The sequence below is a fragment of the Trachypithecus francoisi genome, unplaced genomic scaffold (assembly GCF_009764315.1).
Source record: "Trachypithecus francoisi isolate TF-2019V2 unplaced genomic scaffold, Tfra_2.0 Lachesis_group5, whole genome shotgun sequence".
Taxonomy (NCBI): Eukaryota; Metazoa; Chordata; class Mammalia; order Primates; family Cercopithecidae; genus Trachypithecus; species Trachypithecus francoisi.
The window spans coordinates 24,905,354-24,932,957 of NW_022681470.1; the positions used below are offsets into that span (position 1 = coordinate 24,905,354).

The 27,604-nt window shown below is 40.9% G+C and overlaps 1 protein-coding gene across 3 annotated transcripts in view; it reads left to right on the top strand.

Moving 5' to 3' along the window:
- Positions 1 to 930: 930 nt before the first annotated feature.
- Positions 931 to 27,604, top strand: part of TIPRL (TOR signaling pathway regulator) — a 31,031-nt gene continuing 4,357 nt past the window's right edge. The window contains exons 1-6 of one of the 3 annotated variants that reach the window (XM_033198608.1): positions 988 to 1,262; positions 5,894 to 5,966; positions 6,389 to 6,568; positions 7,278 to 7,377; positions 13,889 to 14,020; positions 25,746 to 25,841. In XM_033198608.1, the coding sequence (XP_033054499.1) occupies positions 6,408 to 6,568; positions 7,278 to 7,377; positions 13,889 to 14,020; positions 25,746 to 25,841 (489 nt within the window). In that variant the 5' untranslated portion in view covers positions 988 to 1,262; positions 5,894 to 5,966; positions 6,389 to 6,407. Of the gene's footprint in view, positions 1,263 to 5,893; positions 5,967 to 6,388; positions 6,569 to 7,277; positions 7,378 to 13,888; positions 14,021 to 25,745; positions 25,842 to 27,604 lie in introns of all 3 variants that reach the window. The other 2 variants (XM_033198607.1, XM_033198609.1) reach the window with 2 other exon arrangements.

Sequence of the window (27,604 nt, forward strand, 5' to 3'; positions counted from 1 at the left end):
TGCCCACGCTGGTCTCAGATTTCTGGACTCAAGCAATCTTCCCACCTAGGCCTCCCAAGATGCTGGGATTATAGGCAGGAGCCACCTCGCCTGACCAAAGCTTAAATCTTTCAACAAATTGCTTATCAGAAAATCTTTCAATCCACTTATGATCTGTAAGCCTCTCCTTCAAGACATCCCACTTCCTTAGCCTGAACCAGTGTATATCTTCCATATATTGACTTACTTTACCAGCAATTCCCAACTCCCTAAAATGTGTAAAACAAACAGTAACGCCACCGCTTCGGATGCTCTTTCTCAGGACCTGTTGGGACTATTCCGCGAGCCATGGTGACTCATATTGGTTGAGAATAAATCTCTTTAAAACTTTTTACAGAGTTTTTTTTTCCATTAACAAAATCATCTCATTTTGAGGCAACTGAAGCTTAAAATCGTTAGATAAGCGGTTTGCCCAAGGATTCACACAATAGTGTTGCAAAAGCAGATTTAGCACTAAGTAGGCTGTGTTGTTTCCACTATACTGGGTGCCTACATGGCAAGTAGACCATGGAAAGTCTTGGCATATCTACGAGGATACAGTTTTGATAGGAGTTGGTCATAGTCAAGAGTGGCTAGATGGCCACTTCTAAATCTTGTTGGTGCTAGATTTCCTAAATTCTGTGGGATTACTTCCTTTCTGACCTCAAAACAGAAAAATTTCCTCTGTAACACGATTCACTAACACACGAGATAATTACACTGCTTTGAGGTCTGTAAGGATCAAGTGAGAGCCGTCCTCCCCTTCCCTGGCAGTCCCTACAATCCTTCGAGATGACGTCACCCAACGAGTTCACGAGGGCGGTGCGGTCCTAACCACACCTTCTGCAACCCAAGCGCCTCCCCTCAGACTTTCTGCTTTTTCCTTTTTTCCGGAGCGTCGTAACGTAAGACGTGGGTCACGCAACCACAGCAACTAGTCCCGGAAGCAAAAAGCAAAGGGGCGGAGAAGAAGACGGGAAGCAGAGCCAGCGTCCGGGTCGGCCGGCAGGGGGCGGGGCCGGGCATGGTAACGGCTCGAAAGCCTAGGAGGCTGGGCCGGAGGAAGGCGGAGGAACCGGTGTTCGCCGCCGCCGCCGCTTCAGCCTATTTCTTGCGGCCTCTGCGGGTCCTGCCTCAGCCATGATGATCCACGGCTTCCAGAGCAGCCACCGGGATTTCTGCTTCGGGCCCTGGAAGCTGACGGCGTCCAAGACCCACATCATGAAGTCGGCAGATGTGGAGAAGTGAGGCTTCGGGGCACGGGGTCTGGGCGCTGGCAGGTTGCTGGCCTAGGGAGGGAGGCAGGGCGAACTCCGTGCAGCCCCTCCCTTTTCCCCTGAGGCGGAGGTTCTGTCCCTCCGGACCGGACTTTTGATTGACAACTTCGATAAATAATCCAGTCACACTTCCGGACCCTTTGGTTGGGGATCGCCAGGAGCTGCTTTCGTGAACTGTCACTCCGCCTGGGTTTGAGTAGAGTGTGGCTGTCCTGGTGGACGTTCCCCTCACCAAACGTCTCCTCCTGCCTCAGCCTGCACCACCTTTCTGGGTGGTGGTTGCCTGTTTTCTTAGGGGTTAATGACGGGGATGATTTATAAGTTTGGTTTTTGGCACGTCAGGTGCTGTGCCTGGCGCTTGAGATAGAAAATGTAAAAGACAGCGTGCGCCTCAATTCACAGTCTCGTGAGAGAGACAGACAATTATATTACAGCGTGAATAAATGTAATGAAGATATATACACGGAATGATTTGAGGTCTTTTAGGGACTCGAACCACTTAGGAAATTGGGATGCCTGAACTGAATCTTGATAAAATCGTTGCTGGGGACTGTGGATAGGTGCATGCCACCAGGTCAAGCAGAGTGAGTTGTGATGCGTTTTTGATGCCTGGGCTGAATCTTAACAAAATTTAGGGGAATCAGGGGACGCCTGAAAAGCCGGAGGCTCCGGGAGAGTGAAAGCTATGATGTGTTTAAAGATCTGTGTCCGTGTGATTGGAGTGTAAGGTACCATAGAGGGTGTTGTGAGAAATGAGAGGTAGGCCCCAGGGGAATCAAGATACTGAGGGAATTTTTATGCCAGGCTAAGGAGTTTTCAATTTTCTCTAACAACCACTGGGTGTAATTTTATCCGAAGGAGCTGCATTATCAAATGTAGGCTCTGAAAGATTTCTCTGGAGGCCATGTTGAGGCTGGATTGCTGGTCCGCAGGGATGGGAAGGAGACCAGTTAGTAAGAGAGAAGATAGGTTTTAAAAGATTAAGTCCCTGGGATGGCCAGTTGATGGGAGGAGAAATAAAGGAAGAGTCAAGATCTAATGACTCTTCTAATGACAAGATCTCTGGCTTGGATTGTTGTATGTATAGTATTGCCTTTGAACAAGATGAGAAGCATAGGAGGAGGAGGAGCAGATGGGGGCTGGGTGTTGGATAGAAGATGAGTCTAGTTTACTGAAATGTGAGGTGAGTATAGGTCATAGAGTGGAGATGTTTAGTAGGCATTTAGATATATTTATCTTGGAGCTCAAAAAAGATGACGTTTAAGTTTGGGAATTATCTGCTTATATTTGGTACCTGGAGCTTTGGGAATGAATTAAGGTATCTAGAAGTCATCCAGAGGAAAAGGTCATAAAATAGAACCCTAAGTGCGCACTTGCATTTTAAGATTTGAGCAGAGGGAGTGACCAGGGAAGAGAGGAAAGTCATGAAACGATGCTTGCTTCCTAAGAAAATAAGTGGTGATATTCTAGTAGACTCACTAAAAAAAATTAGGAAAATACAGAAAACAAAGGAAAAAATTTCCCTTCATCCCACCACAAATTGAATTTTTTTTTGAGTTTTTCCTCTATATAACTTTCTTTTCTTTTATAACTTTTTTTTTTTTTGGATTTTTAATAGAGACGGGAGTTTCTCCACGTTGGTCAGGCTGGTCTTGAACTCCAGACCTCAGGGGATCCACCTGCCTCGGCCTCCCAAAGTGCCGGGATTACAGGCGTGAGCCACTGTGCCTAGCCTTGTATAACTTTTATTTACTTTTTATTTTGTTTTTATTTTTGAGACAGCCTCACTCTGTGGCCCAGGCTAGAGTGCAGTGGTGCAGTCTCAGCTCACTGCAACCTCCACCTTCCAGGTTAAAGTGGTTCTTCTCCTGCCTTAACCTCGCTGGTAGCTGGGACTACAGGCACATGCCAACATACCTGGCTAATTTTTGTATTTTTATTGATTTATTTATTTTTAATTTTCTTTTTCTTTTTCTTTTTTTTTTTGAGAGGAGTTTTGCTCTTGTTGCCCAGGCTGGAGTGCAATGGTGCCATCTCGGCTCACTGCAGCCTCCGCCTCTTAGGTTCAAGCGATTCTCCTGCCCAGCCTCCCAAGTAGCTGGGATTACAGGCATGTATCACCATGCCCGGCTAATTTTGTATTTTTAGTAGAGATGGGGTTTCACCATGTTGGTCAGGGTGGTCTTGAGCTCCCGACCTCAGATGGTCTACCTGCCCTTGGCCTCCCAAAGTGCTGGGATTACAGGCATGAGCCACCTCCTCCCCGTATAACTTTCTGTGAAAAATTGCTGATGGGTGCAAAAGTAATTGCGGTTTTGCAATTAAAAACCACAATTACTTTTGCACCAACATAATACAATATATAGTTATATATAAAGCAGTCAGCTTCAAACTGGGGCCCGCGTGTAATTTACTTACAGATTCTCCAGAGATGGCTGTATGCATGGAGAGTTTTAAGGGAATAAAATTCCGTATCTATAATCTCCTTATGTATTATTTAAAAAATAAATTTGCCTGAGGTTGGGCATGGCGACTCACGCCTGTAATCCCAGCACTTTGGGAGCTGCGGCGGGCGGATCACCTGAGGTCAGGAGTTCAAGACTTGCCTGGGCAACATGGTGTAACCCCGCCTCTACTAGAAATAAAAAAAAAAAAATTATCCGGGAGTGGTGGTGCAGGTCTGTACTCCCAGCTACTCTGGAGGCTGAGGCATGAGAATCACTTGAACTCGGGAAGTGGAGGTTGCAGTGAGCTGAGATGGTGCCACTGCACTCCAGCTTGGATGATAGAGTGAGACTCCATCCCTCCCCCCGAAAAAAAAAAAACTGCCTTTTTTATATGACAAAAGGAAGACTTACCCTCACCAATCCTAAATTTTTCTGTGATGCATTACCTTAGATTGTAAAAACCGCTAAGGTGCTAAATAAATTGATTGGGTAAAATATTGGATTAAAGAAACTCCCTTTAATGAATATTTAAGGCACCTTAAAACCACAGGAGCTTCCTGTCTTCTCTCCTTATAACTGGTTATACCTGTTTTTAAGAGGGAAACTTGATGTTAGGAATAGGGCATTTTCAGGCCTGGCATGGTGGCTCACGCCTGTAATCCCAACGCTTTGGGAGGCCGAGGCAGGTGGATCACCTGAGGTCAGGAGTTTGAGACCAGTCTGGCCAACATGGTGAAACCCCGTCTCTACTAAAAATACAAAAATTACCTGGGCGTGGTGACACGTGCCTGTAATCCCAGCTACTAGAGGGACTGAGACAGGAGGATTGCTTGAATCCGGGAGGCAGAGGTTGCAGTGAGCCGAGATCGTGCCATTGCACTCCAGGCTGGGCAACAGAGCAAGACTCCATCTCAAAAAAAAAAAAAGAAAAAAGAAATAGGGCATTTTGACCTGTGTTTAAGAAACTCTATATTTAGAACATTGAAGGACTGTAAATTAGTAACAGTGATTCTTTTACATATATGAGTGAAATATTTTATAGGACTGCCAGATTTTTCCAGATATATTGGGTAGAACCCACAGACTCACGTATTATTTCACATTTGGTATGCATTATTCAAGTTAAAACTTATTTTATGGAATCTTATGTAATATATATTCCAATTACAGTTTATTATATCTAATCTTTTAAGTATTTAATATTTTCTATCTCCTAATAACAAAGAATAAATTTTACTTAAAATTATGATGAAAGTTAATATTGTTAGGTATCATCCTGAAGACCTGCACCTCAAAAAGTTAGATCACTGATATGTACACACAGAAATACACATATAGATGTAAAAAATATACAATGTGTATACAGCACTTTGGGAGGCTGCGGCGGGCGGATCACCTGAGGTCAGGAGTTCAAGATTATCCAAAATAGTCTCTACTAAAAATACAAAACTTAGCGGAGCACGGTGGCGGGTGCCTGTAATCCCAGCTACTAGGGAGGCTGAGGCAAGAGAATCACTTGAACCTGGGAGGTGGAGGTTTCAGTGAGCCAAGATCGTGCCACTGCACTCCAACCTGGGGTGACAGAGTAAGACCTTGTCTCAAAAACAAACAAACAAAAAACAGTGTTAAGCTTTGTTTAAAGACTTGAAGTCAGTAGAAAGGAATGCTTAAGAAAAGGGGGCCTGCTATCTGTCTTGTGATGCTATACCAGTCAGGTTGGAGAGTAAGGCACATTATACCATTGCATATAAAAAACCATTTAATGAAATTTTATGGTTTGTAGGGCATGACTTAATCCTTGCCTTGCATGGCCATAGGTCTTGTTTATCATACGCATTTTTATCATACTATTTTATCATACGCATTTTTCCGTTTTATTATATTCTCTCTTTAAACATTTGTAATGGTTCCGTAATATTTCATCATATGGATATACTTTGGTTTGCATAATCATTTATTGCTTTATAATGAAACATTCAGAGTATTTCTTTTTCACGATTATAAGTAAAATCATTATAAGTATTAATGTGTATAGTTTTTTTCTGTACTTGGAATTATTCTTTAGTACAGATATCCTAAAACTGATACTTTGGGTCAAAGTGTGTAGATTTTATTAAATTCCTGTTATTTTTTGCTTGATTGTTGCACCAGGGTGAAATGTAAATTGACACAATCCTTCTGAAAGTCTGAATAGGCAAGTGGTGGATTCCCTCATCAGTGTCAGGTGCTTTTGCTTTTTTCATCACCACTTTTTGAAACTTATAACAATTGAAAATTTTAGTGGAAAAATTATTTTCCTACAAGGGACAGTATCTTTAATTGCTTTGCTATCTTTTCTTCATACCTTCATGATATATATTATAGTAATATCTGTGTGCTATATATTATAGTAATATAATAAGCTATTATATCTGTGTTTGTATATTATCTTATTTAGCCCAGTACCTAGTACAGTGCCATAAGATATGATGATGGAAGAATGGATGATGAAAGCATTTTGTAGACCTTGCAAATATATCATATTGATTAAATCATATGCTGTGTAACTCATTCAGCAATGTAGGAAGAATTCTCTTGGGATGGAAAAGAAACAAAAATGCCAACAGTGATATAAAATTATCTCACCTGACTTTTGGTTATGTATAGATTAGCCGATGAATTACATATGCCATCTCTCCCTGAAATGATGTTTGGAGACAATGTTTTAAGAATCCAGCATGGCTCTGGCTTTGGAATTGAGTTCAATGCTACAGATGCATTAAGATGTGTAAACAACTACCAAGGAATGCTTAAAGTGGCCTGTGCTGAAGAGTGGCAAGAAAGCAGGTGAGAATCTGGTCAATTAGGTTAAACAAAAAAGATAATTAGGTTAAACAAAAGTGAAAAGACTTGAAAAAATATTCAGTAAAAATATTCAGTAATGTGTTGTTAGAATGAAGAACTGGTATTATTAAACACGAGAGTTGTATCATTCTAGAATTCATTTTTCTCAGACATAAAAATGGAAGTTAATTACCCCACTGCTTGAATACTTGTTAAAGTGAATTACAACTGAGCTGAGCTATGTACTTTTTCAATTCTTCAGTGTTCCTTATTGAAGAGGCAGTAGGCTATATTTAATGTTCCTGTTTTTCAAGAAAAATGTTTACTTATGATATGCTTAATAAATATCCTATTTGAGAAGCATTGAAATTAAGACAGCATGTTTTTCTTTGATAGTCAAATCAGCAATTATTTACTTTGTGCCTAATATGTACTAAGTACCTTAGATGATACAAAGAAGTATAAACCTTTAAACCATATCCTCAGGCAGTGTACAGACTAACTGAAAAGACTACATCAGTACATGACAAGTTAAAGAACAATAAATGTAGAAAAACTGTCAGAAAAACCTTGTACTGGTGAATTATAACAAGTGTATATATTTAATAGGATATTTTATATTATTGTAGAATATAATTGGATGTGATATATAAATACAGATAATCTCTATTCTGCATCACTGAATCTGATCCTTCTCATTTTGGTATTTGAGGACGGAGGGTGAACACTCCAAAGAGGTTATTAAACCATACGATTGGACCTATACAACAGATTATAAGGGAACCTTACTTGGAGAATCTCTTAAGTTAAAGGTAAATCTTACTTTTTTCTTTTATGAGTCATTAATTGTCTTGGACAGTCTGAGCATTAGAACTTTCTAGTAACGGGTTATTTTTTGCAACTACTTTTATCGTCCTTGTTTTCTGTTGTGGTATCCCTCAGAACGTAATGTGAGGGGGTTTTGCTTGTTGACTTATCAGCAGAAAATAAAAGATGCCCTTAATGTAAAAATTTATTTTTAAAACTGTAGTTGGTGGCAATGGCAGACTGCCATATTGTTATCATTATCACTATCAAGAAACACGAAAATGTATTTTGGGCCTTGGTAATGTATTACGTGATTTAGACAGAACCTGCAGCTAGTAGCTTACAAATTTATAGATTAACAAATATATGGGCAAAAAGAACTTCTGGTTAGACAAAGTAGGTTTATGCCCTGACTGCCGTTGCGTATGAACCTGAAATGACTTTAGGTAAGTTACTTGAGTCTCAGTTTTATCAATAAATTGGGTGAACAGAAATATCTACCTCAGAGTTCTGATGTGAAATAATTTATGGGAAGCTCTCAATAAATTCTAAAGCTCTATATTCGTATTAAGTCCTGTCTGTGTAAGCCCTGCTTGCAAAGAGATTCGGGCCAGGCACAGTGGCTCACACCTGTAATCCCAGCACTTTGAGAGGCCGAGGCAGGCGGATCATGAGGTCAGGAGTTTGAGACTAGCCTGACCAACATGGTGAAATCCCTTCTCTATTAAAAATACAAAAATTAGCTGGGTGTGGTGGTGCATGCCTGTAATACCACAAAAATTAGCTGGGTGTGGTGGTGCATGCCTGTAATACCAGCTACTCAGGAGGCTAAAGGAGGAGAATTGCTTGAACCCGGGAGGTGGAGGTTGCAGTGAGCCGAGATCGCGCCACTGCACTCCAACCTGGGTGATAGAGTGAGACTCTGTCTCAAAAAAAAAAAAAAAAAGAAGAGATTTGGCCAGGTTCTGTGGCTCACACCTGTAATCCCAGCACTTTGGGAGGCCAAGGTGGGTGGATCATGAGGTCAGGAGTTCAACACCAGCCTGGCCGACATGGTGAAACCCTGTCTCTACTAAAAATACAAAAATTAGCCTGGCATGGTGGAGTGCGCCTATAGTCCCAGCTAATTGGGAGGCTGAGGCAGGAGAATTGCTTGAACCCTGGAGGCGGAGGTTGCAGCCAGCCAAGATCGCATAATTGCACTCCAGCCTGGGTGACAGAGTGAGACTCCCATTTCAAAAAAAAAAAAAAAAAAAGAGAGAGAGAGATTTGTGGTAAATAACACTAGGAAGATGGAATTGGTAGGTCTTATGTTGTGAAGTTAGCTGTATTTTGAAATCTTATAGTATGACTAAAATGAAGTAAATTTGGGCCAGGCGCAGTGGCTCATGCCTGTAATCCCAGGACTTTGGGAGGCCAAGACAGGCAGATTACTTGAGGTCAGGAGTTCGAGACCAGCTTGGCCAACATAGTGAGACCCCCACCTCTACTAAAAATGTAAAAATTAGCCAGGCATGGTGGCGTGTGCCTGTGATCCCAGCTACTTTGGAGGCTGAGGCAGGAGAATCACTTGAACCCAGGAGGTGGAGGTTGCAGTGATCTGAGATCACACCACTGTACTCCAGCCTGCACAACAGAGAAAGGCTCCATCTCAAAAAAAACAATAAATAAAATAAAGCAAATTTGGTTTAGGTTGAATGTCTCTAAATATCACAGACTCTTACATAGAATGAATTTATTTTAGTGCCACCTGAAATATTTATATTAAAAGTAGCTATTGGAAACCCTGTGTCATCTAGGCGCAGTGGCTCACACCTGTAATCCCAGCACTTTGGGAGGCTGAGGCAGGCAGATCACCTGAGGTCAGGAGTTGGAGACTCAGGAGGCTGAGGCAGGAGAATTGCTTGAACCCAGGAGGCAGAGTTGCAGTGAGCCAAGATCACGCCACTGCACTCCAACCTGGGCTTCAGAGTGAGACTCCATCTCAAAACAAGGAAACCTGATATCATACGTTGGTGCTTAGGCGGAAATGTTAAGAAGATAGTGTTTGTCTGGGCCCCTTTTCTCTGCAGAAATTTTTAGTCTCATGAAGATAAAAGTTGATAGCAGGGACTTAATGATTCTTATCTTCAGTTCCTGCCATTACTACATTCCAAGCTTTAACTATTTTTCTGTGCTTCCAGGAAAAAACTCATTCATTCATTTAACAGATATTTCTTGAGCTCTTGCTCTATGCCAGGTACTAATCCTAGGAGCCTTGCATACAGCAGAGCAGACCAAAATTCCTCCTTTACAGTCTAATGGGAGAGCAAGGTTATTTCAGTCCCTTATTACTACTCTGTAGATTAGTGTTCTCCTCCTTCCTCTCTTCTAATTGAAAAACTTTGTTGAGAGCATTTGATATTTCATTGCCAGGAGTGAGGAAATGGGAACTTGTTTTAAACCCATACAATAATGATGATGACTTACTTTGTGGACTGACTTAGGAAAAGTCTCCTGGAGGTTATGAAGCAGCGTTAGCTGTGACCAAGTGAGAACCATAACTGTAGAAACAGAGAGTGTGAGAGTAGTAGAAGGCAAAAAGCATTTGTTCAGTACTCTCCTATTGATACTTCAGCCTATAATGTGATTTGTTCTGAAGTGTTGCTGATAAATGTCAATGTGATTACCCACTTACTGGTGATAATAAGCTGAGGCTGTGGCAGAACACAGATCTGGGTTCAAAATCCCAGCACCATCATTTGCCAGGTTGGAAAAGTAATTTAGTCTTACTAAGCCTTGTTTCAGTCACTTTGTTAAGCTAGGGTAATACTAGTTGTGAAGTAGGAAATAAAATTATGTACGTAGGCTGGGTGTGGTGGCTGATGCCTGTAGTCCCAGCACTTTTGAGCTCAGGAGTTTGAGACCAGCCTGGGCAACATGGTGAAACCCCATCTCTACAAAATGTAGAAAAATTAGCTGGGTCTGGTGGCACGTGTCTGTAGTCCCAGCTACTCAGGAGGCTGAGGTGGGAGAATCACTTGAGCCTAGGAAGGCGAGGCTGCAATGAGCTGTGATTGTGCCACTGCACTCCAACCTGGGCGACAGAGCGACACCCTATCTCGAAACAGTGTGTGTTTTACAGTAAGATCTCAATAAATGGCAGCTGTTACTATGATAATATAGTATATCAAGTATTAGGGAACCTAAGTTAATATTGCAATACCAAGAATAAAAGTAGATGTATTATCTATGGTATATTATTATATTAAATAGCAGCCCAAATGGACTAAGGTCTAATAATTTCAATTATCTCTGGAATCCCTGGTGTCTTTTATTTCAGTTGCTTCTGGGTTATGACATCTAGGCTTCTAATTTGCCTCTTTATTTTTGTTTCAGTTCTAAGATGATGATGTTTTTCTTCAGAGAGGATTTTTGTTTAGTTCTGACAGGCGCTTGAGAATATTCATAGTCAAGGACAGAGCTCTGCAAACTTCTTCTGGAAAGAGTCAGACATAAATATTTTAGGCTTTGTGGGCCTTAGGGTCTCTGTTGCAGCAACTCAGCTGTGCTATCATAGTCTACATCACTCATAGACAATATATAAATGAATGGGCATGGCTATGCTTTAAGAAAACTTTATGGACAGTGAAATTTGAATTTCATATAATTTCTATGTGTCATGAAATATTTTTCTTCTGATTTTTTTCCTCCAATTATTTAGCCATTATTAGTTTGCAGCCCATAAAAATAGGTAACAGGGCAGATTTGACCTACAGGTCTTAGTTTGCCTGCCTTGGTCTAGAACCAGAGTTTGAGGTGTACTGGGCCTGCAGATAAGAAGCTCTGAGGCTGAGCACGGTACTCACACCTGAATCCCAACACTTTGGGAGGCCGAGGCAGGCGGAACACCTGAGGTCAGGAGTTCGAGACCAGCCTGGCCAACATGGCAAAACCCTGTCTCTACTGAAAACACAAAAAAATTAGCCAAGCATGATGGCACGTGCCTGTAATCCTCGCTGCTTGGGAGGCTGAGGCACAAGAATTGGTTGAACTCAGAAGCCAGAGGTTGCAGTGAACTGAAATGGTGCCACTGCACTCCAGCCTGGGCAACAGAGCGAGACTCTTGTCTCAAAAAAAAAAAATGCTCTGAAATTACTATAGCTCTTTAGGGTGTCATCTCCGATTTGGGAGGAAGCAGGAAATTCTCCAGGGTCCTTGCCCTTAGTGAACACTGAGCAGCGATGGCACCAAAGCTAGCAGGGCCCAGCTTCTTCTCTGGATTAGCCAGTGCTATGCCTCAGGGCAAAAGCCAGCCAAGTACAGACTTACTTTTCTGGGCTCCAGTCTTTTTCCAGATCTCAGCCCAGTAACTCCATACTGCCTTGGCCATTGGATGCTTTTAGGAAGTTTTTGGTTTTTTTCAGCCAGCTTTTTAAATTGTCTTCAGCAAGAGGGTTTGTCTAGATTACTTATTCTACCAATACTGTTCCATATATGTATATATATTTTTTTGAGATAGAGTTTCCCTCTTGTCGCCCTGGCTGGAGTGCAATGGTGTAATCTCAGCTCACTGCAACCTCTGCCCTGCAGGTTCAAGCGATTCTTCTGCCTCAGCCTCCTGAGTAGCTAGGATTACAGGTGTCTGCTACCACGTTCAGCTAATTTTTATACTTTTAGTAAAGACGAGATTTCACCACATTGGCTAGGCTGGTCTCAAACCCCTGACCTCAAGTGATCCTGCTGCCTTGCCTCCCAAAGTGCTGGGATTACAGGCGTGAGCCACCGCGCCCAGCCCATATGTTTTATATTTAGCTGGTTATTATTTTTTTGTTGTTTTTTTTTAGATGCCTGGGTTCAGAGAGGAGATATGTGGAGTTGAGGAAGAGAGAGAGCTGAAAAGTATAAAGTTTTAGACATACTTAGCCTTGCAAATGGAAACATTAGCATAAATAAGTTAAACATGATATCCCTAACTCATGCTTTGTTTTTTGACTTTCTCTTTCAAACATTTTATAAGTACGTAAATGGAAAAACTGACAGATTCATTTTGATCAATCACTTGCCGAAGGCGTACGTGAAACATTAATGAAGCAATTTACTAATGAGAAAATTCAGATAATGATTATTTTGGGGGGGACTCAGGAGTATCTATAAGGAGGATTTAAAGATGTGTTCCTTTGAACTAAAATCAAATAAAAAGGACAGAATTTACAAGTGTGTGTATTTAACACTAACTTAAGTTGTGTAACCTTAGGCAGTCCTTGTGGGCAGACCAACTTTTGTTTAACGAGATCATAAACTTACACCTGTGATGCAGGGGACTGGTTATATGCCCTGCCCCTACACTCCAAATCCCTTCCCCTCCCAAGTTTCACCTCAGGAGTGGCCTTATACCTGCTCCATACACAGTTGGAACTAAAACTGCTTAGGGCTAAGTGTTATCTCTAAGTGACCATGGAAGAATTATGGACATTTTTTTACTTCCCGGAAATCATATACAAACTGCCACTTCCTTTTCATGACATCTTTTCCCCCTACATCACTTAATGTTCCCTTAGATTTCCTCCCAAAATCTGTGCAGTGTTGTAAACATCCTTTGTAATTTTCTTCTGATTCTTATCTAGTTATCTCAAATTAGTCTCCATCTGCTAATTTTGTCCATGAGTCAAACAAATGACCTAATCATGACTGTTAAGTAAAGCCACATTTACTGAATATCTATGGTTTGACAAGCATTGTCGTGTTTGTGTATGGTAAACCTGTCAAAGAATAAAACAGCTGAGCATTTTGTAGTGAAATTAGATGTGGTAGAAAATGGTATCAGAATTCATACTTGGGTGCTGCTCAGGAGACACTTGAGTTTAATGAGCTACTGATATTATCTGCCTTAGGATTGTTGATATTTTTGTTGGATTATGTGTGTGCATGTCTTAGAGCTACAAAATAATACATTGAAAAATTGCCAACTTCATTCAAAGCATCTTTGCAATGCTAGGAGTTTCCCTTAGAATTTCTCTACAAGTTCTTGTTCACCTCTTTATTTAAAGCACTTTATTTTGCTCTAGGTTTTGGGGAGTTAGGCTGAGCAAATATCTAACATTCCAATGAAAAAATATATTTTAAGTTCCATATGAATGTCCTAAAAGTGGCTTTCACAGCACAAAAGTTCTATGACCTTCTATGATAGTAGTAGTTCATCACACTGACTGATTTTTAGGTGATTAATTTTCTCATAATCACAACAGAAGTTGATTTTAATATGATTTGCATTAAAAATGATAAATTTTTACTTTTTTTTTGTGAAGCTATAGTATTGGACATCTGTAATATCTTCAGTTTTTCAGAATCAAGCCATATTCTGATCTTTTATATCTACAGATGACACCCAAATTTAGAACTGTGTGCTCTGGCTATGCAGAAAAGACTGATTGAAAAAACAAAAAACAAAACAAAAAAGAAAACTACTTTCCTGTGTCACTGTAGCTACTCAACTGTTTTTTTAAATGTGCTCCTCCTTAAAATTTTTTCTTTCAGGTTGTACCTACAACAGATCATATAGATACCGAAAAATTGAAAGCCAGAGAACAGATTAAGTTTTTTGAAGAAGTTCTTCTTTTTGAGGATGAACTTCATGATCATGGAGTTTCAAGCCTGAGTGTGAAGATTGTGAGTATTACTATTTTTGTTTAAAATTAATATTTTTCTTGCATTCTTAACATCATACAAAAATATGACTCACTTTGAATAACACTGAGCCTGACTGGGCACAGTAGCTCACGCCTGTAATCCCAGCACTTTGGGAAGCCGAGGCGGGTACATCACAAGGTCAGGAGATCAAGACCATCCTGGCTAACATGGTGAAACCCCGTCTCTACTAAAAATACAAAAAATTAGCCGGGCGTGGTGGCGGGCTCCTGTAGTTCCAGCTACTCGGGAGTCTGACGCAGGAGAATAGTGTGAACCCGGGAGGTGGAGCTTGCAGTGAGTTGAGATCGCACCACTGCACTCCAGCCTGGGTGACAGAGCGAGATTCCGCCTCAAAAAAAAAAAAGAATAATGCTGAGCCTTAACGTGATGTCATGTACAATTTCACTTAGATCTAGCATGTATCTTATTGAATATCCATTATAAAATTCATAAAATATTAGTGTATTCTTAAGGCTTTATTTTAGCAAAGCATTTTTAATAGACCTGCTTAGTTTATTTGCTTATTATTTAACTTAAATGAAGACTGTGGCTTAATTTTCACATTTTGGATTAAAAATGATGTTGATAGGATCTGCAGCAGACAGCAAGGTGGATGTCATTTTTTAAAATGACCCATGTGTTATGATTTCAGTGCATCATTCAGATACAACTTCAATTTTCAGCACGGTGTTGGGCACCTGTAGTACCAGCTGCTCGGAAGGCTGAGGCAGGAGAATGGCTTGAACCCGGGAGGCGGAGCTTGCAGTGAGCCAAGATCGTACCACTGCACTCCAGCCTGGGCGACAGAGCAAGACTCCATCTCAAAAAAAAAAAGAAAAAAAAAAAGAAGTAGAAAACAGAATAACACGTATGGTTATTCATATTTGTTTACTACTAGATAATAATTGGGTTTCTAATACTTTCCAGAAAAAACTCAACTGAAACTTTTTACTAAATGTCTCCTCCTTTAAGACCCAGCTAAAATATCACCTTTTCTGCAAGGCCCTTCATATCTCCCTTATGCAGAGTTAAATAACTCTTTTCTATACTTTTTAAAAACCTCTCGATTATAGCATTTGTCATGAGATCTATCAAAGACAGACCCTGACATCAAACATTGTTCTTGGGGCATAGTGATTGTGGATGCTGTGATTTAAAGAATGAAAATAATACAAAAGCAGCTTTAAAGTCAAATTTTAGCTACTTGGGAGGCAGAGGCAGGAGGATTGCTTGAGCCCAGGAGGTCAAGGCTGCAGTGAGCTATGATGGTGCCACTATACCCCAGCTTGGGAGACAAAATAATTTTATTTTTAGATAAGTAAAAATTTTTATTTTATTTTTAGATAAGTAAAAATTTTTTTTTTCTTTTTCTTTTTTTTTTTTATTATACTTTAAGTTCTAGGGTACATGTGCATAACGTTTATATCATGTATAACTCCCCAATGCAATCCCTCCCTCCTCCCCCCTCCCCCTGATAGGCCCCAGTGTGTGATGTTCCCCTTCCCGAGTCCAGGTGATCTCATTGTTCAGTTCCCACCTATGAGTGAGAACATGCGGTGTTTGGTTTTCTCTTCTTGTGATAGTTTGCTAAGAATGATGGTTTCCAGCTGCATCCATGTCCCTACAAAGGACGCAAACTCTTCCTTTTTTATGGCTGCATAGTATTCCATGGTGTATATGTGCCACATTTTCTTAATCCAGTCTGTCACTGATGGACATTTGGGTTGATTCCAAGTCTTTGCTATTGTGAATAGTGCCGCAATAAACATACGTGTGCATGTGTCTTTGTAGTAGAGTAATTTATAATCCTTTGGGTATATACCCAGTAGTGGGATGGCTGGGTCATATGGTACATCTAGTTCTAGATCCTTGAGGAATTGCCATACTGTTTTCCATAATGGTTGAACTAGTTTACAATCCCACCAACAGTGTAAAAGTGTTCCTATTTCTCCACATCCTCTCCAACATCTATTGTTTCCTGACTTCTTAATGATTGCCATTCTAACTGGTGTGAGATGGTATCTCATTGTGGTTTTGATTTGCATTTCTCTGATGGCGAGTGATGACGAGCATTTTTTCATGTGTCTGTTGGCTGTATGGATGTCTTCTTTTGAGAAATGTCTGTTCATATCCTTTCCCCACTTTTTGATGGGGTTGTTTGTTTTATTCTTGTATATTTGTTTTTTTTTTTTTTTTTTTTTTTTTTTTTTGAGGCGGAGTCTCGCTCTGTCGCCCGGACTGGAGTGCAGTGGCCAGATCTCAGCTCACTGCAAGCTCCGCCTCCCGGGTTTACGCCATTCTCCTGCCTCAGCCTCCCGAGTAGCTGGGACTACAGGCGCCCGCCACCTCGCCCGGCTAGTTTTTGTATTTTTAGTAGAGACGGGGTTTCACCGTGTTAGCCAGGATGGTCTTGATCTCCTGACCTCGTGATCCGCCCATCTCGGCCTCCCAAATTGTATATTTGTTTGAGTTCTTTGTAGATTCTGGATATTAGCCCTTTGTCAGATGAGTAGGTTGCAAAAATTTTCTCCCATTCTGTGGGTTGCCTGTTCACTCTGATGGTAGTTTCTTTTGCTGTGCAAAAGCTCTTTAGTTTAATTAGATCCCATTTGTCAATTTTGGCCTTTGCTGCCATTGCTTTTGGTGTTTTAGACATGAAGTCCTTGCCCATGCCTATGTCCTGAATGGTACTACCTAGATTTTCTTCTAGGGTTTTTATGGTATTAGGTCTAACATTTAAGTCTCTAATCCATCTTGAATTAATTTTCGTATAAGGGGTAAGGAAAGGATCCAGTTTCAGCTCTCTACTTATGGCTAGCCAATTTTCCCAGCACCATTTATTAAATAGGGAATCCTTTCCCCATTTCTTGTTTTTGTCAGTTTGTCAAAGATCAGATGGCTGTAGATGTGTGGTATTATTCTGAGGACTCTGTTCTGTTCCATTGGTCTATTTCTCTGTTGTGGTACCAGTACCATGCTGTTTTGGTTACTGTAGCCTTGTAGTATAGTTTGAAGTCAGGTAGCGTGACGCCTCCAGCTTTGTCCTTTTGACCTAGGATTGTCTTGGCAATGCGGGGTCTTTTTTGGTTCCATATGAACTTTAAAGCCGTTTTTTCCAATTCTGTGAAGAAAGTCATTGGTAGCTTGATGGGGATGGCATTGAATCTATAAATAACCTTGGGCAGTATGGCCATTTTCACAATATTGATTCTTCCTATCCATGAGCATGGTATGTTCTTCCATTTGTTTGTGTCCTCTTTGATTTCACTGAGAAGTGGTTTGTAGTTCTCCTTGAAGAGGTCCTTGACATCCCTTGTAAGCTGGATTCCTAGGTATTTTATGCTCTTTGAAGCAATTGTGAATGGAAGTTGATTCCTGATTTGGCTCTCTGCTTGTCTGTTACTGATGTATAAGAATGCTTGGGATTTTTGCACATTAATTTTGTATCCTGAGACTTTGCTGAAGTTGCTTATCAGCTTAAGGAGATTTTGGGCTGAGACCATGGGGTTTTCTAAATATACAATCATGTCATCTGCAAACAGGGACAATTTGACTTCTTCTTTTCCTAACTGGATACCCTTGATTTCTTTCTCTTGCCTGATTGCCCTAGCCAGAACTTCCAACACTATGTTGAATAGGAGTGGTGAGAGAGGGCATCCCTGTCTTGTGCCAGTTTTCAAAGGGAATTTTTCCAGTTTTTGCCCATTCAGTATGATATTAGCTGTGGGTTTGTCGTAAATAGCTCTTATTATTTTGAGGTACGTTCCATCAATACCGAATTTATTGAGCGTTTTTAGCATAAAGGGCTGTTGAATTTTGTCAAAAGCCTTTTCTGCATCTATTGAGATAATCATGTGGTTCTTGTCTTTGGTTCTGTTTATATGCTGGATTACGTTTATTGATTTGCGAATGTTGAACCAGCCTTGCATCCCAGGGATGAAGCCCACTTGATCATGGTGGATAAGCTTTTTGATGTGCTGCTGAATCCGGTTTGCCAGTATTTTATTGAGAATTTTTGCATCGATGTTCATCAGGGATATTGGTCTAAAATTCTCTTTTTTTGTTGTGTCTCTGCCAGGCTTTGGTATCAGGATGATGTTGGCCTCATAAAATGAGTTAGGGAGGATTCCCTCTTTTTCAATTGATTGGAATAGTTTCAGAAGGAATGGTACCAGCTCCTCCTTGTACCTCTGGTAGAATTCAGCTGTGAATCCATCTGGTCCTGGACTTTTTTTGGTGGGTAGGCTATTAATTGTTGCCTCAATTTCAGAGCCTGCTATTGGTCTATTCAGGGATTCAACTTCTTCCTGGTTCAGTCTTGGGAGAGTGTAAGTGTCCAGGAAATTATCCATTTCTTCTAGATTTTCTAGTTGATTTGCGTAGAGGCATTTATAGTATTCTCTGATGGTTGTTTGTATTTCTGTGGGGTCGGTGGTGATATCCCCTTTATCATTTTTTATTGCGTCTATTTGATTCCTCTCTCTTTTCTTCTTTATTAGTCTTGCTAGCGGTCTGTCAATTTTGTTGATTTTTTCAAAAAACCAACTCCTGGATTCATTGATTTTTTGGAGGGTTTTTTGTGACTCTATCTCCTTCAGTTCTGCTCTGATCTTAGTTATTTCTTGCCTTCTGCTAGCTTTTGAATGTGTTTGCTCTTGCCTCTCTAGTTCTTTTAATTGTGATGTTAAAGTGTCAATTTTAGATCTTTCCTGCTTTCTCTTGTGGGCATTTAGTGCTATAAATTTCCCTCTACACACTGCTTTAAATGTGTCCCAGAGATTCTGGTATGTTGTATCTTTGTTCTCATTGGTTTCAAAGAACATCTTTATTTCTGCTTTCATTTCGTTATGTACCCAGTAGTCATTCAGAAGCAGGTTGTTCAGTTTCCATGTAGTTGAGCGGTTTTGATGGAGTTTCTTAGTCCTGAGTTCTAGTTTGATTGCACTGTGGTCTGAGAGACAGTTTGTTATAATTTCTGTTCTTGTACATTTGCTGAGGAGTGCTTTACTTCCAATTATGTGGTCAATTTTGGAATAAGTGCGATGTGGTGCTGAGAAGAATGTATATTCTGTTCATTTGGGGTGGAGAGTTCTATAGATGTCTATTAGGTCTGCTTGGTGCAGAGATGAGTTCAATTCCTGGATATCCTTGTTAACTTTCTGTCTCGTTGATCTGTCTAATGTTGACAGTGGAGTGTTGAAATCTCCCATTATTATTGTATGGGAGTCTAAGTCTCTTTGTAGGTCTCTAAGGACTTGCTTTATGAATCTGGGTGCTCCTGTATTGGGTGCATATATATTTAGGAGAGTTAGCTCTTCCTGTTGAATTGATCCCTTTACCATTATGTAATGGCCTTCTTTGTCTCTTTTGATCTTTGATGGTTTAAAGTCTGTTTTATCAGAGACTAGGATTGCAACCCCTGCTTTTTTTTGTTCTCCATTTGCTTGGTAGATCTTCCTCCATCCCTTTATTTTGAGCCTATGTATGTCTCTGCATGTGAGATGGGTCTCCTGAATACAGCAGACTGATGGGTCTTGACTCTTTATCCAGTTTGCCAGTCTGTGTCTTTTAATTGGAGCATTTAGTCCATTTACATTTAAGGTTAATATTGTTATGTGTGAACTTGATCCTGTCATTATGATATTAACTGGTTATTTTGCTCATTAGTTGATGCAGTTTCTTCCTAGCCTCGATGGTCTTTACATTTTGGCATGTTTTTGCAATGGCTGGTACCGGTTGTTCCTTTCCATGTTTAGGGCTTCCTTCAGGGTCTCTTGTAAGGCAGGCCTGGTGGTGACAAAATCTCTAAGCATTTGCTTATCTGTAAAGGATTTTATTTCTCCTTCACTGATGAAACTTAGTTTGGCTGGATATGAAATTCTGGGTTGAAAATTCTTTTCTTTAAGAACGTTGAATATTGGCCCCCACTCTCTTCTGGCTTGTAGAGTTTCTGCCGAGAGATCTGCTCTTAGTCTGATGGGCTTCCCTTTGTGGGTAACCCGACCTTTCTCTCAGGCTGCCCTTAAGATTTTTTCCTTCATTTCAACTTTGGTGAATCTGGCAATTATGTGTCTTGGAGTTGCTCTTCTGGAGGAGTATCTTTGTGGCGTTCTCTGTATTTCCTGAATTTGAATGTTGGCCTGCCCTACTAGGTTGGGGAAGTTCTCCTGGATGATATCCTGAAGAGTGTTTTCCAACTTGGTTCCATTTTCCCCCTCACTTTCAGGCACCCCAATCAGACGTAGATTTGGTCTTTTTACATAATCCCATACTTCTTGCAGGCTTTGTTCATTTCTTTTTCTTCTTTTTTCTTTTGGTTTCTCTTCTCGCTTCATTTCATTCATTTGATCCTCAATCGCTGATACTCTTTCTTCCAGTTGATCGAGTCGGTTACCGAAGCTTGTGGATTTGTCACGTATTTCTCGTGTCATGGTTTTCATCTCTGTCATTTCGTTTATGATCTTCTCTGCATTAATTAGTCTAGCTGTCAATTCTTCCACTCTTTTTTCAAGATTTTTAGTTTCTTTGCGCTGGGTGCGTAATTCCTCCTTTAGCTCTGAGAAGTTTGATGGGCTGAAGCCTTCTTCTCTCATCTCGTCAAAGTCATTCTCTGGCCAGCTTTGATCCGTTGCTGGCGATGGGCTGCGCTCCTTTGCAGGGGGAGATGCGCTCTTATTTCTTGAATTTCCAGCTTTTCTGCCCTGCTTCTTCCCCATCTTTGTGGTTTTATCTGTCTCTGGTCTTTGATGACGGTGACGTACTGATGGGTTTTTGGTATAGGTGTCCTTCCTGTTTGATAGTTTTCCGTCTGACAGTCAGAAGGACTGTCTGTTGGTCTGTTGGAGATTGCTTGAGGTCCACTCCAGACCCTGTTTGCCTGGGTATCAGCAGCAGAGGTTGCCGAAGATAGAATATTGCTGAACAGCGAGTGTACCTGTCTGATTCTTCCTTTGGAAGTTTCCTCTCAGGGATGACTCCACCCTGTGAGGTGTGGGGTGTCAGACTGCCCCTAGTGGGGGATGTCTCCCAGCTAGGCTACTCAGGGGTCAGGGACCCACCTGAGCAGGCAGTCTGTCCGTTCTGGGATCTCAACCTCCGCGTTGGGAGATCCACGGCTCTCCCCAAAGCTGTCAGACAGAGTCGTTCGCCTCTGCACCGCCCCCGCTGCTTTCCCTATTGGACCTCAGCTGTGGGCTGTCCCCAGAGGTGGAGTCTACAGAGACAGGCAGGTTTCCTTGAGCTGCTGTGAGCTCCACCCAGTTCGAGCTTCCCAGCGGCTTTGTTTACCTACTTAAGCCTCAGCAATGGCGGGCGCCCCTCCCCCAGCCTCGCTGCTGCCTTGCGGATAGATCGCGGCAGACTGCTGTGTTAGCAGTGAGGGAGGCTCCGTGGGCATGGGACCCTCCCGGCCAGGTGTGGGATATATTCTCCTGGTGTGCCTGTTTCCTTAAAGCGCAGTATTGGGGTGGGAATTACCCGATTTTCCAGGTGTTGTGTGTCTCAGTTCCCCTGGCTAGGAAAAGGGATTTCCTTCCCCCTTGCGCTTCCAGGTGAGGCGATGCCTCGCCCTGCTTCAGCTCACGCTGGTCAGGCTGCAGCAGCTGACCAGGACCGATTGTCCGGCACTCCCTAGAGAGATGACCCCAGTACCTCAGTTGAAAATGCAGAAATCACCGGTCTTCTGTGTCACTCGCGCTGGGAGTTGGAGACTGGAGCTGTTCCTATTCGGCCATCTTGCTCCGCCCCCCTGTTTTTTTTTTTGAGACGGAGTCTTGCTCTGTCGCCCAGGCTGGAGTGCGGTGGCCGGATCTCAGCTCACTGCAAGCTCCGCCTCCCGGGTTTACGCCATTCTCCTGCCTCAGCCTCCCGAGTAGCTGGGACTACAGGCACCTGCCACCTCGCTTGGCTAGTTTTTTGTATTTTTTAGTAGAGACGGAGTTTCACCTTGTTAGCCAGGATGGTCTCGATCTCGTGACCTCGTGATCCGCCCGTCTCGGCCTCCCAAAGTGCTGGGATTACAGGCTTGAGGCACCACGCCCGGCCTTAGATAAGTAAAAATTTTTATTTTATTTTTACTTATCTAAAAATAAAAGTCAATTTTTTTTTGGTAGAATCAAAGGATTTTGAAATTGTAATGAATTTTTAGAGAATCATTTTATGTAGCCTCCATATTTTATAGACAAGGCCCAAAAACATAGCTTAAGGTCATGAAACTAATTGCAAAGTTTTCTTTGTATCATCTAATATATATCATTATTCTAGCATTAGGTAGTTGTTTTCGTATGCTTTACTCCTTTGCTCACTTATAACTCTAAATTTACTTTTTTTGGTTGAGATTTATTCTCTCTTCAGCTCATCTAGTCTTGTATCTTTTCACTTGTCTACCCACCTTCTGAACTGACTATGCTAAATGTTCATTATGAGTTGGCGTATCTGGGTGTGCATTTGTATTCAAAAGGGTATATATATCATGTCTGTAAGTGGGTCGGTATTTGGGAAGCGCATGTGGTTTTGTGGATGGAGTTGCTCGAGAGGATATGTGTATGCATGTGTGTGTACAAGAGTACATAGTAAGTCTGAAACTGAAGAGCATTTTTTTACCAACTACTCTAAGCTGAAGTATTAGTTTATAGATACTACTACCCTGTAGTGAAATTTGTAGATTATTTAATCCACCTACTTTGCAGCATTCAACATATTTTAATTATAAAATTAAAGGAAATTGGTTTAGAATAAAATATATTTTAATACTTAAATGCATAATACGACTGCACCAAAGATATATTGAAGCAGTCAGGTACTTATATTTGCATACCGAGTCACCATAAATATGACAGCAAAAAATGTAGGCTGACGGAGATGTAAGTTATCAATCAGTGACTCTAACACAATTTTCCAAAATGGTGAACAACTCTTAGAGAAGTTCTAAATAAAACAAAGTATAATCTTCCTTGATTTGGAAAATAGTTGCCTTCCTGGATAATTGGGTGATTTTTTTTTTTAGTATCTATGTAAAATGGAATTAGGGTCTAAAGTCAGATCATTGTAAGTAGGCTTTTTCACCTCTGTGAATGTCTAGTAAGATATTGCAAGTTTTGTGGAATGCAGGACTGGACTTTGTTGTATAGGACTATCCTGTGCATCCCAGATCTGTTGTTCTGGTCCTTATTCACTAACGGTCGATATTGGTTGCTTATTGATGTGACAACAAAAAATACCTCACAAATTCCCAAACGTCCCCTAGGAAAGAACTACTGCCCTAAAATATGCTGTTGTATTGGCACTAGAGCTCTGGCCTCCTAATTCCTAGTCTCTCTACTGTGCCATGCTAAAATGATACTTCGGTTTACTGCCTGTGTTGTGTCCAGTGTGACTATTAGTAACTTTGAAAATTGAAGAAACGTTGCAAGTCAGTCTTTCCATAAATTACACATATCACTTGTGTAGTAATGTCAAATAATGATATGCTTCCCAATGTGTTGGGACATCAAGTTGTCATAAGTCAGGTTATTTCTACAGCTTTCCTTTACTATAAGTCTTGTTTTTAAGTCTGTTGCCGATAACCCCGTCAGAATACAGTTTGGCTCAGAGCCTTTTCTCTAGCAAAGATATTAATACCTTCTAGCCTCAGTTTTATCCAGAAAATGGTTAATGAGCACCTGCTGTGTGCTGGGTACTTTTCTAAGCAATAGAGATGTGGTGGTGAACAAAGCAGATATTTCCACCATCATGGAGCCTACAGTCAAGTGGAAACATAAATGAAGATAGTTACAAATCTGTTAATTTGTAGTGGAGTACTATGAGAGAGAATACCAAGAGAAATCTACTGTGATGTGGAATGGTAAGAAAGGCCCCTCTGTGGAAATGACATGTGTACTGAATTCTGAAGGACAAGTGAACATTAGCCAGGAGAATACTCCAGTTAAGGGAAGAGGGTGTGTAATGGTCCTAAGGCAGAAAAGAATTGGGCCTGTGGATGGTGACTCTCCAGGCAGTTAAGTCACTATCATTACTGGGTTACTGTTATTTCTTCTTTATCATTAATGTAGCCCCGTGCTTATATATAAGATTATAGGCAGTTCCCTGAGTATATGTTACTATTTCATGCCTCGGTACTTTTTGTACAGGCAGTTCCCCTTCCTGAAATTCTCCACCCCGCCAGGCGCGGTGGCTCAAGCCTGTAATCCCAGCACTTTGGGAGGCCGAGACGGGCGGATCCAGACCATCCTGGCTAACACTGTGAAACCCCGTCTCTACTAAAAAAATCCAAAATCTGTCCGGGCGAGGTGGCGGGCGCCTGTAGTCCCAGGTACTCGGGAGGCTGAGGCAGGAGAATGGCATAAACCCGGGAGGCGGAGCTTGCAGTGAGCTGAGATCGCGCCACTGCACTCCAGCCTGGGCGACAAAGCGAGACTCCGTCTCAAAAAAAAAAAAAAGAAATTCTCCATCCCATCTCCAACTGTTCTTTCTGTGGTCAGTTCAAGCCTTGCCTTATCTGATGTTCTTTAGCACACTTACATACTTCTTTTTCAAATGCTTATCAAGCCTTGTGCATACCTCTATTATAGCAGCTACCACATCTGTTTGACAGTTTCCCTGGCTGATAAACCTTTTTGAACATTGGGATTCTGTTTTTTCATTTATATAAATACGTGACTTACTACAGTAAGAACTTGGTGTTAGTAGACTGTAGATATTTATTTAGCAAATGGCCAAGCATACTCACTTTATTTAATTAATTAATTAATTTTGAGACAAGGTCTTCCTCTGTTGCCCAGCCTGGAGTGCAGTGGCACAATCATGGCTCACTGCAGCCTTGACCTCCCAGGCTCAAGCCATCCTCCCAGCTTAGCCTTCCATGTAGCTAGGACTACAGGCTTGTGCCACCATGCTTTGCTAATTTTTTATATTTTTTGTAGAGATGAGATCTGACTCTGTTGCCCAGGCTGGTCTTGAACTCCTGGGCTCAAGTGATCTTTCCACCCCAACCTTCCAAAATGCTGTGATTATAGGTGTGAGCCACCATGCCAGCTCAACATTGTCAGTTTAAAGACCCAAATACCTCACATTCCATTCAACCACTGCCTCCCTGCCACCAGGACCCACCTTCATACTTTCTCCACTGACTCTGCCTATCTTTAGTAGTTATACTTGGAAAGCAGAGGAATTTGTAGATGTGCCACAGATGAAAGATGTTAAGAATGCGTTATAGTGTTCTGATAAACCAGGTATTTAGCAATATGAAGTAGTGCCTATTGGTTGAACTGAATTAGAGCATTCTGTGTAAGGTCTATTGCTTTGTTTTATGTAAAGTGAATAAGTGAGTAGTGACAAAGAACTAGGTTGTTCTTTCATTTTGGTTTTATTGGTGTTGACATTTACTGTCAGTACCTGTCATTTTTAAAAATAAACATTATAATGTTTACATTACTTGGGTATGTTTTTAAGTCTTTTAAACCTCAATATCTCCCCCCGCCTAGAAAAAATATTTTAGGAAACCGAAACCATGATGTTAAATAGTTTGCACAAGGTTTTGAGGCTAGTTGGAGCTAGGACAAAGAGCTTCTAGTTGAGAGATTTTTATAAACTGTGAATTCAGCCTTATTCCAGTGTTTTTTTTCTTTTTTTTCAAATTTTTTCTTTCAGTAAAGTAATAAAATATTTAATTTTTATTAAAATATTAATGTACCTTTTTTTTTCCCAGAGAGTAATGCCTTCTAGCTTTTTCCTGCTATTGCGGTTTTTCTTGAGAATTGATGGGGTGCTTATCAGAATGAATGACACGAGACTTTACCATGAGGTATTTATTCTTGTTTAATGAATATACTAATTGATACTGGGCTTGTTTGTGTTGTTTCATTGTCAATCTGAGAATTTGAAATTAAACAATCTATATTATATGGCAGTCTTTCTAACTGTTAAGTCTGAGTGTTTCACATTCACTGTTGACTGCAGGCTATTATCAAAACATTACATTTTCTTTTACAAAAGTTCTGGTGACCCAAAATGTTTTCTAAAAGACAGTCCCTAGTTGGGGAGGGGTCTTTTGAAAAAATTTTATAAGTACTTTATCCATGTTTAAGAAAACTGTCCTTTAACTCTTACCTTTGTTTACAGTATATGTTGTTTGTATAATGTTCTGATGTACATTAGTATACAGGAAGTACATTAATATTTTAATCAGGCCAAGGCCGGGCACTGTAGCTCATGCCTGTAATCCCAGCACTTTGGAAGGCCGAGGTGGATAGATCACCTGAGATCAGGAGTTTGAGGACAACCTGGCCAACATGGTGAAACCGCATCTCTACTAAAAGTACAAAAAATTAGCCAGGCATGGTGGTGGGTGCCTGTAATCCCAGCTACTTGGGAAGGCGAGGCAGTAGAATCACTTGAACCTGGGAGGCAGAGATTGTAGTGAGCCAAGATCGTGCCGTTGCTCTCCAGCCTGGGCAAGAAGAGTGAAACTTCATCTAAAAAAAAAAATGTGTTTATAGATATATATATATATTTTAATCAGGCCAATCACATGGCCTCCTGAAATTTGTATTATATAATTATTTTGATAGTTGTTTTAAAGTTTGAAATACCTGTGTTCCATCTGAAAGAGCTGTTAACATGCAGGGCTTTTTTTTTTTTTTTTTAAGTGTTTAAAAAAAAAGGAGGAGGGCTTAATTTCTGAATGAATCTTTAACATAAAATTCGCGATTATGTAGAATGAGGAATTAGAGAAGAGACCGCCAGTGTTAGTTACTGTAGTCATAGTAATAGTTAAGTCTAATAACAACCCTATGAAATCAATATTATCTGTTTTATTGTATTATCTCTGTCTTATTATCAATAATATTGATATTATCTCTGTTTTATCCTGATGTAACTAAGGCAAAGAAGGATTAAATAGCTTAGGTGAGCCAGGTGTGGTGGCTCATGCCTATAATCCTAACACTTTGGGAGGCTGTGGTGGGAGGATCATTTGAACCCAGGACTTTGAGACCAGCCTGGGCAACATAGCAAGACCTCTGTCTCTACAAAAAATAAACAATTAGCCATGCATGGTGGCACGGATTTGTAGTCCTAGCTGCTACTTGGGAGGCTGAGGTAGAAGGATCGCTTGAGCTGGTGAGGTTGAGGCTGCAGTGACAGAGCAAGACCCTGTCTCAAAGAACATTAAAAAAAAGAAACATACGTAAGTTTTACAGTTAGTAGGTGGCAGAACTGGAATTTGAACCTAGTAGGATAGGATTGCGTTGGTGTTTTCTAAATCCTTCACTTAGGGATGTTTTTTTTTTTTCTTGAAATAACATGGTGACAGTGGTAGACGTTTTTCTTTTTAAAAGTGGTGACAAAGTACTAAACATAGGCTATATTTTTGTCCCCCAGAAAGGGAAATCTGTTCTTTATTTATTTATTTAAGATGGAGTCTTGCCCTGTCGCCCAGGCTGGAATGCAGTGGCATGATCTTGGCTCATGCAACCTCTGCTTCCTGGGTTCAACTAATTCTCGTGTCTCAGCCTCCCTAGTAGCTGGGATTACGGGCGGCCACCACCACACCCGGCAATTTTTTTT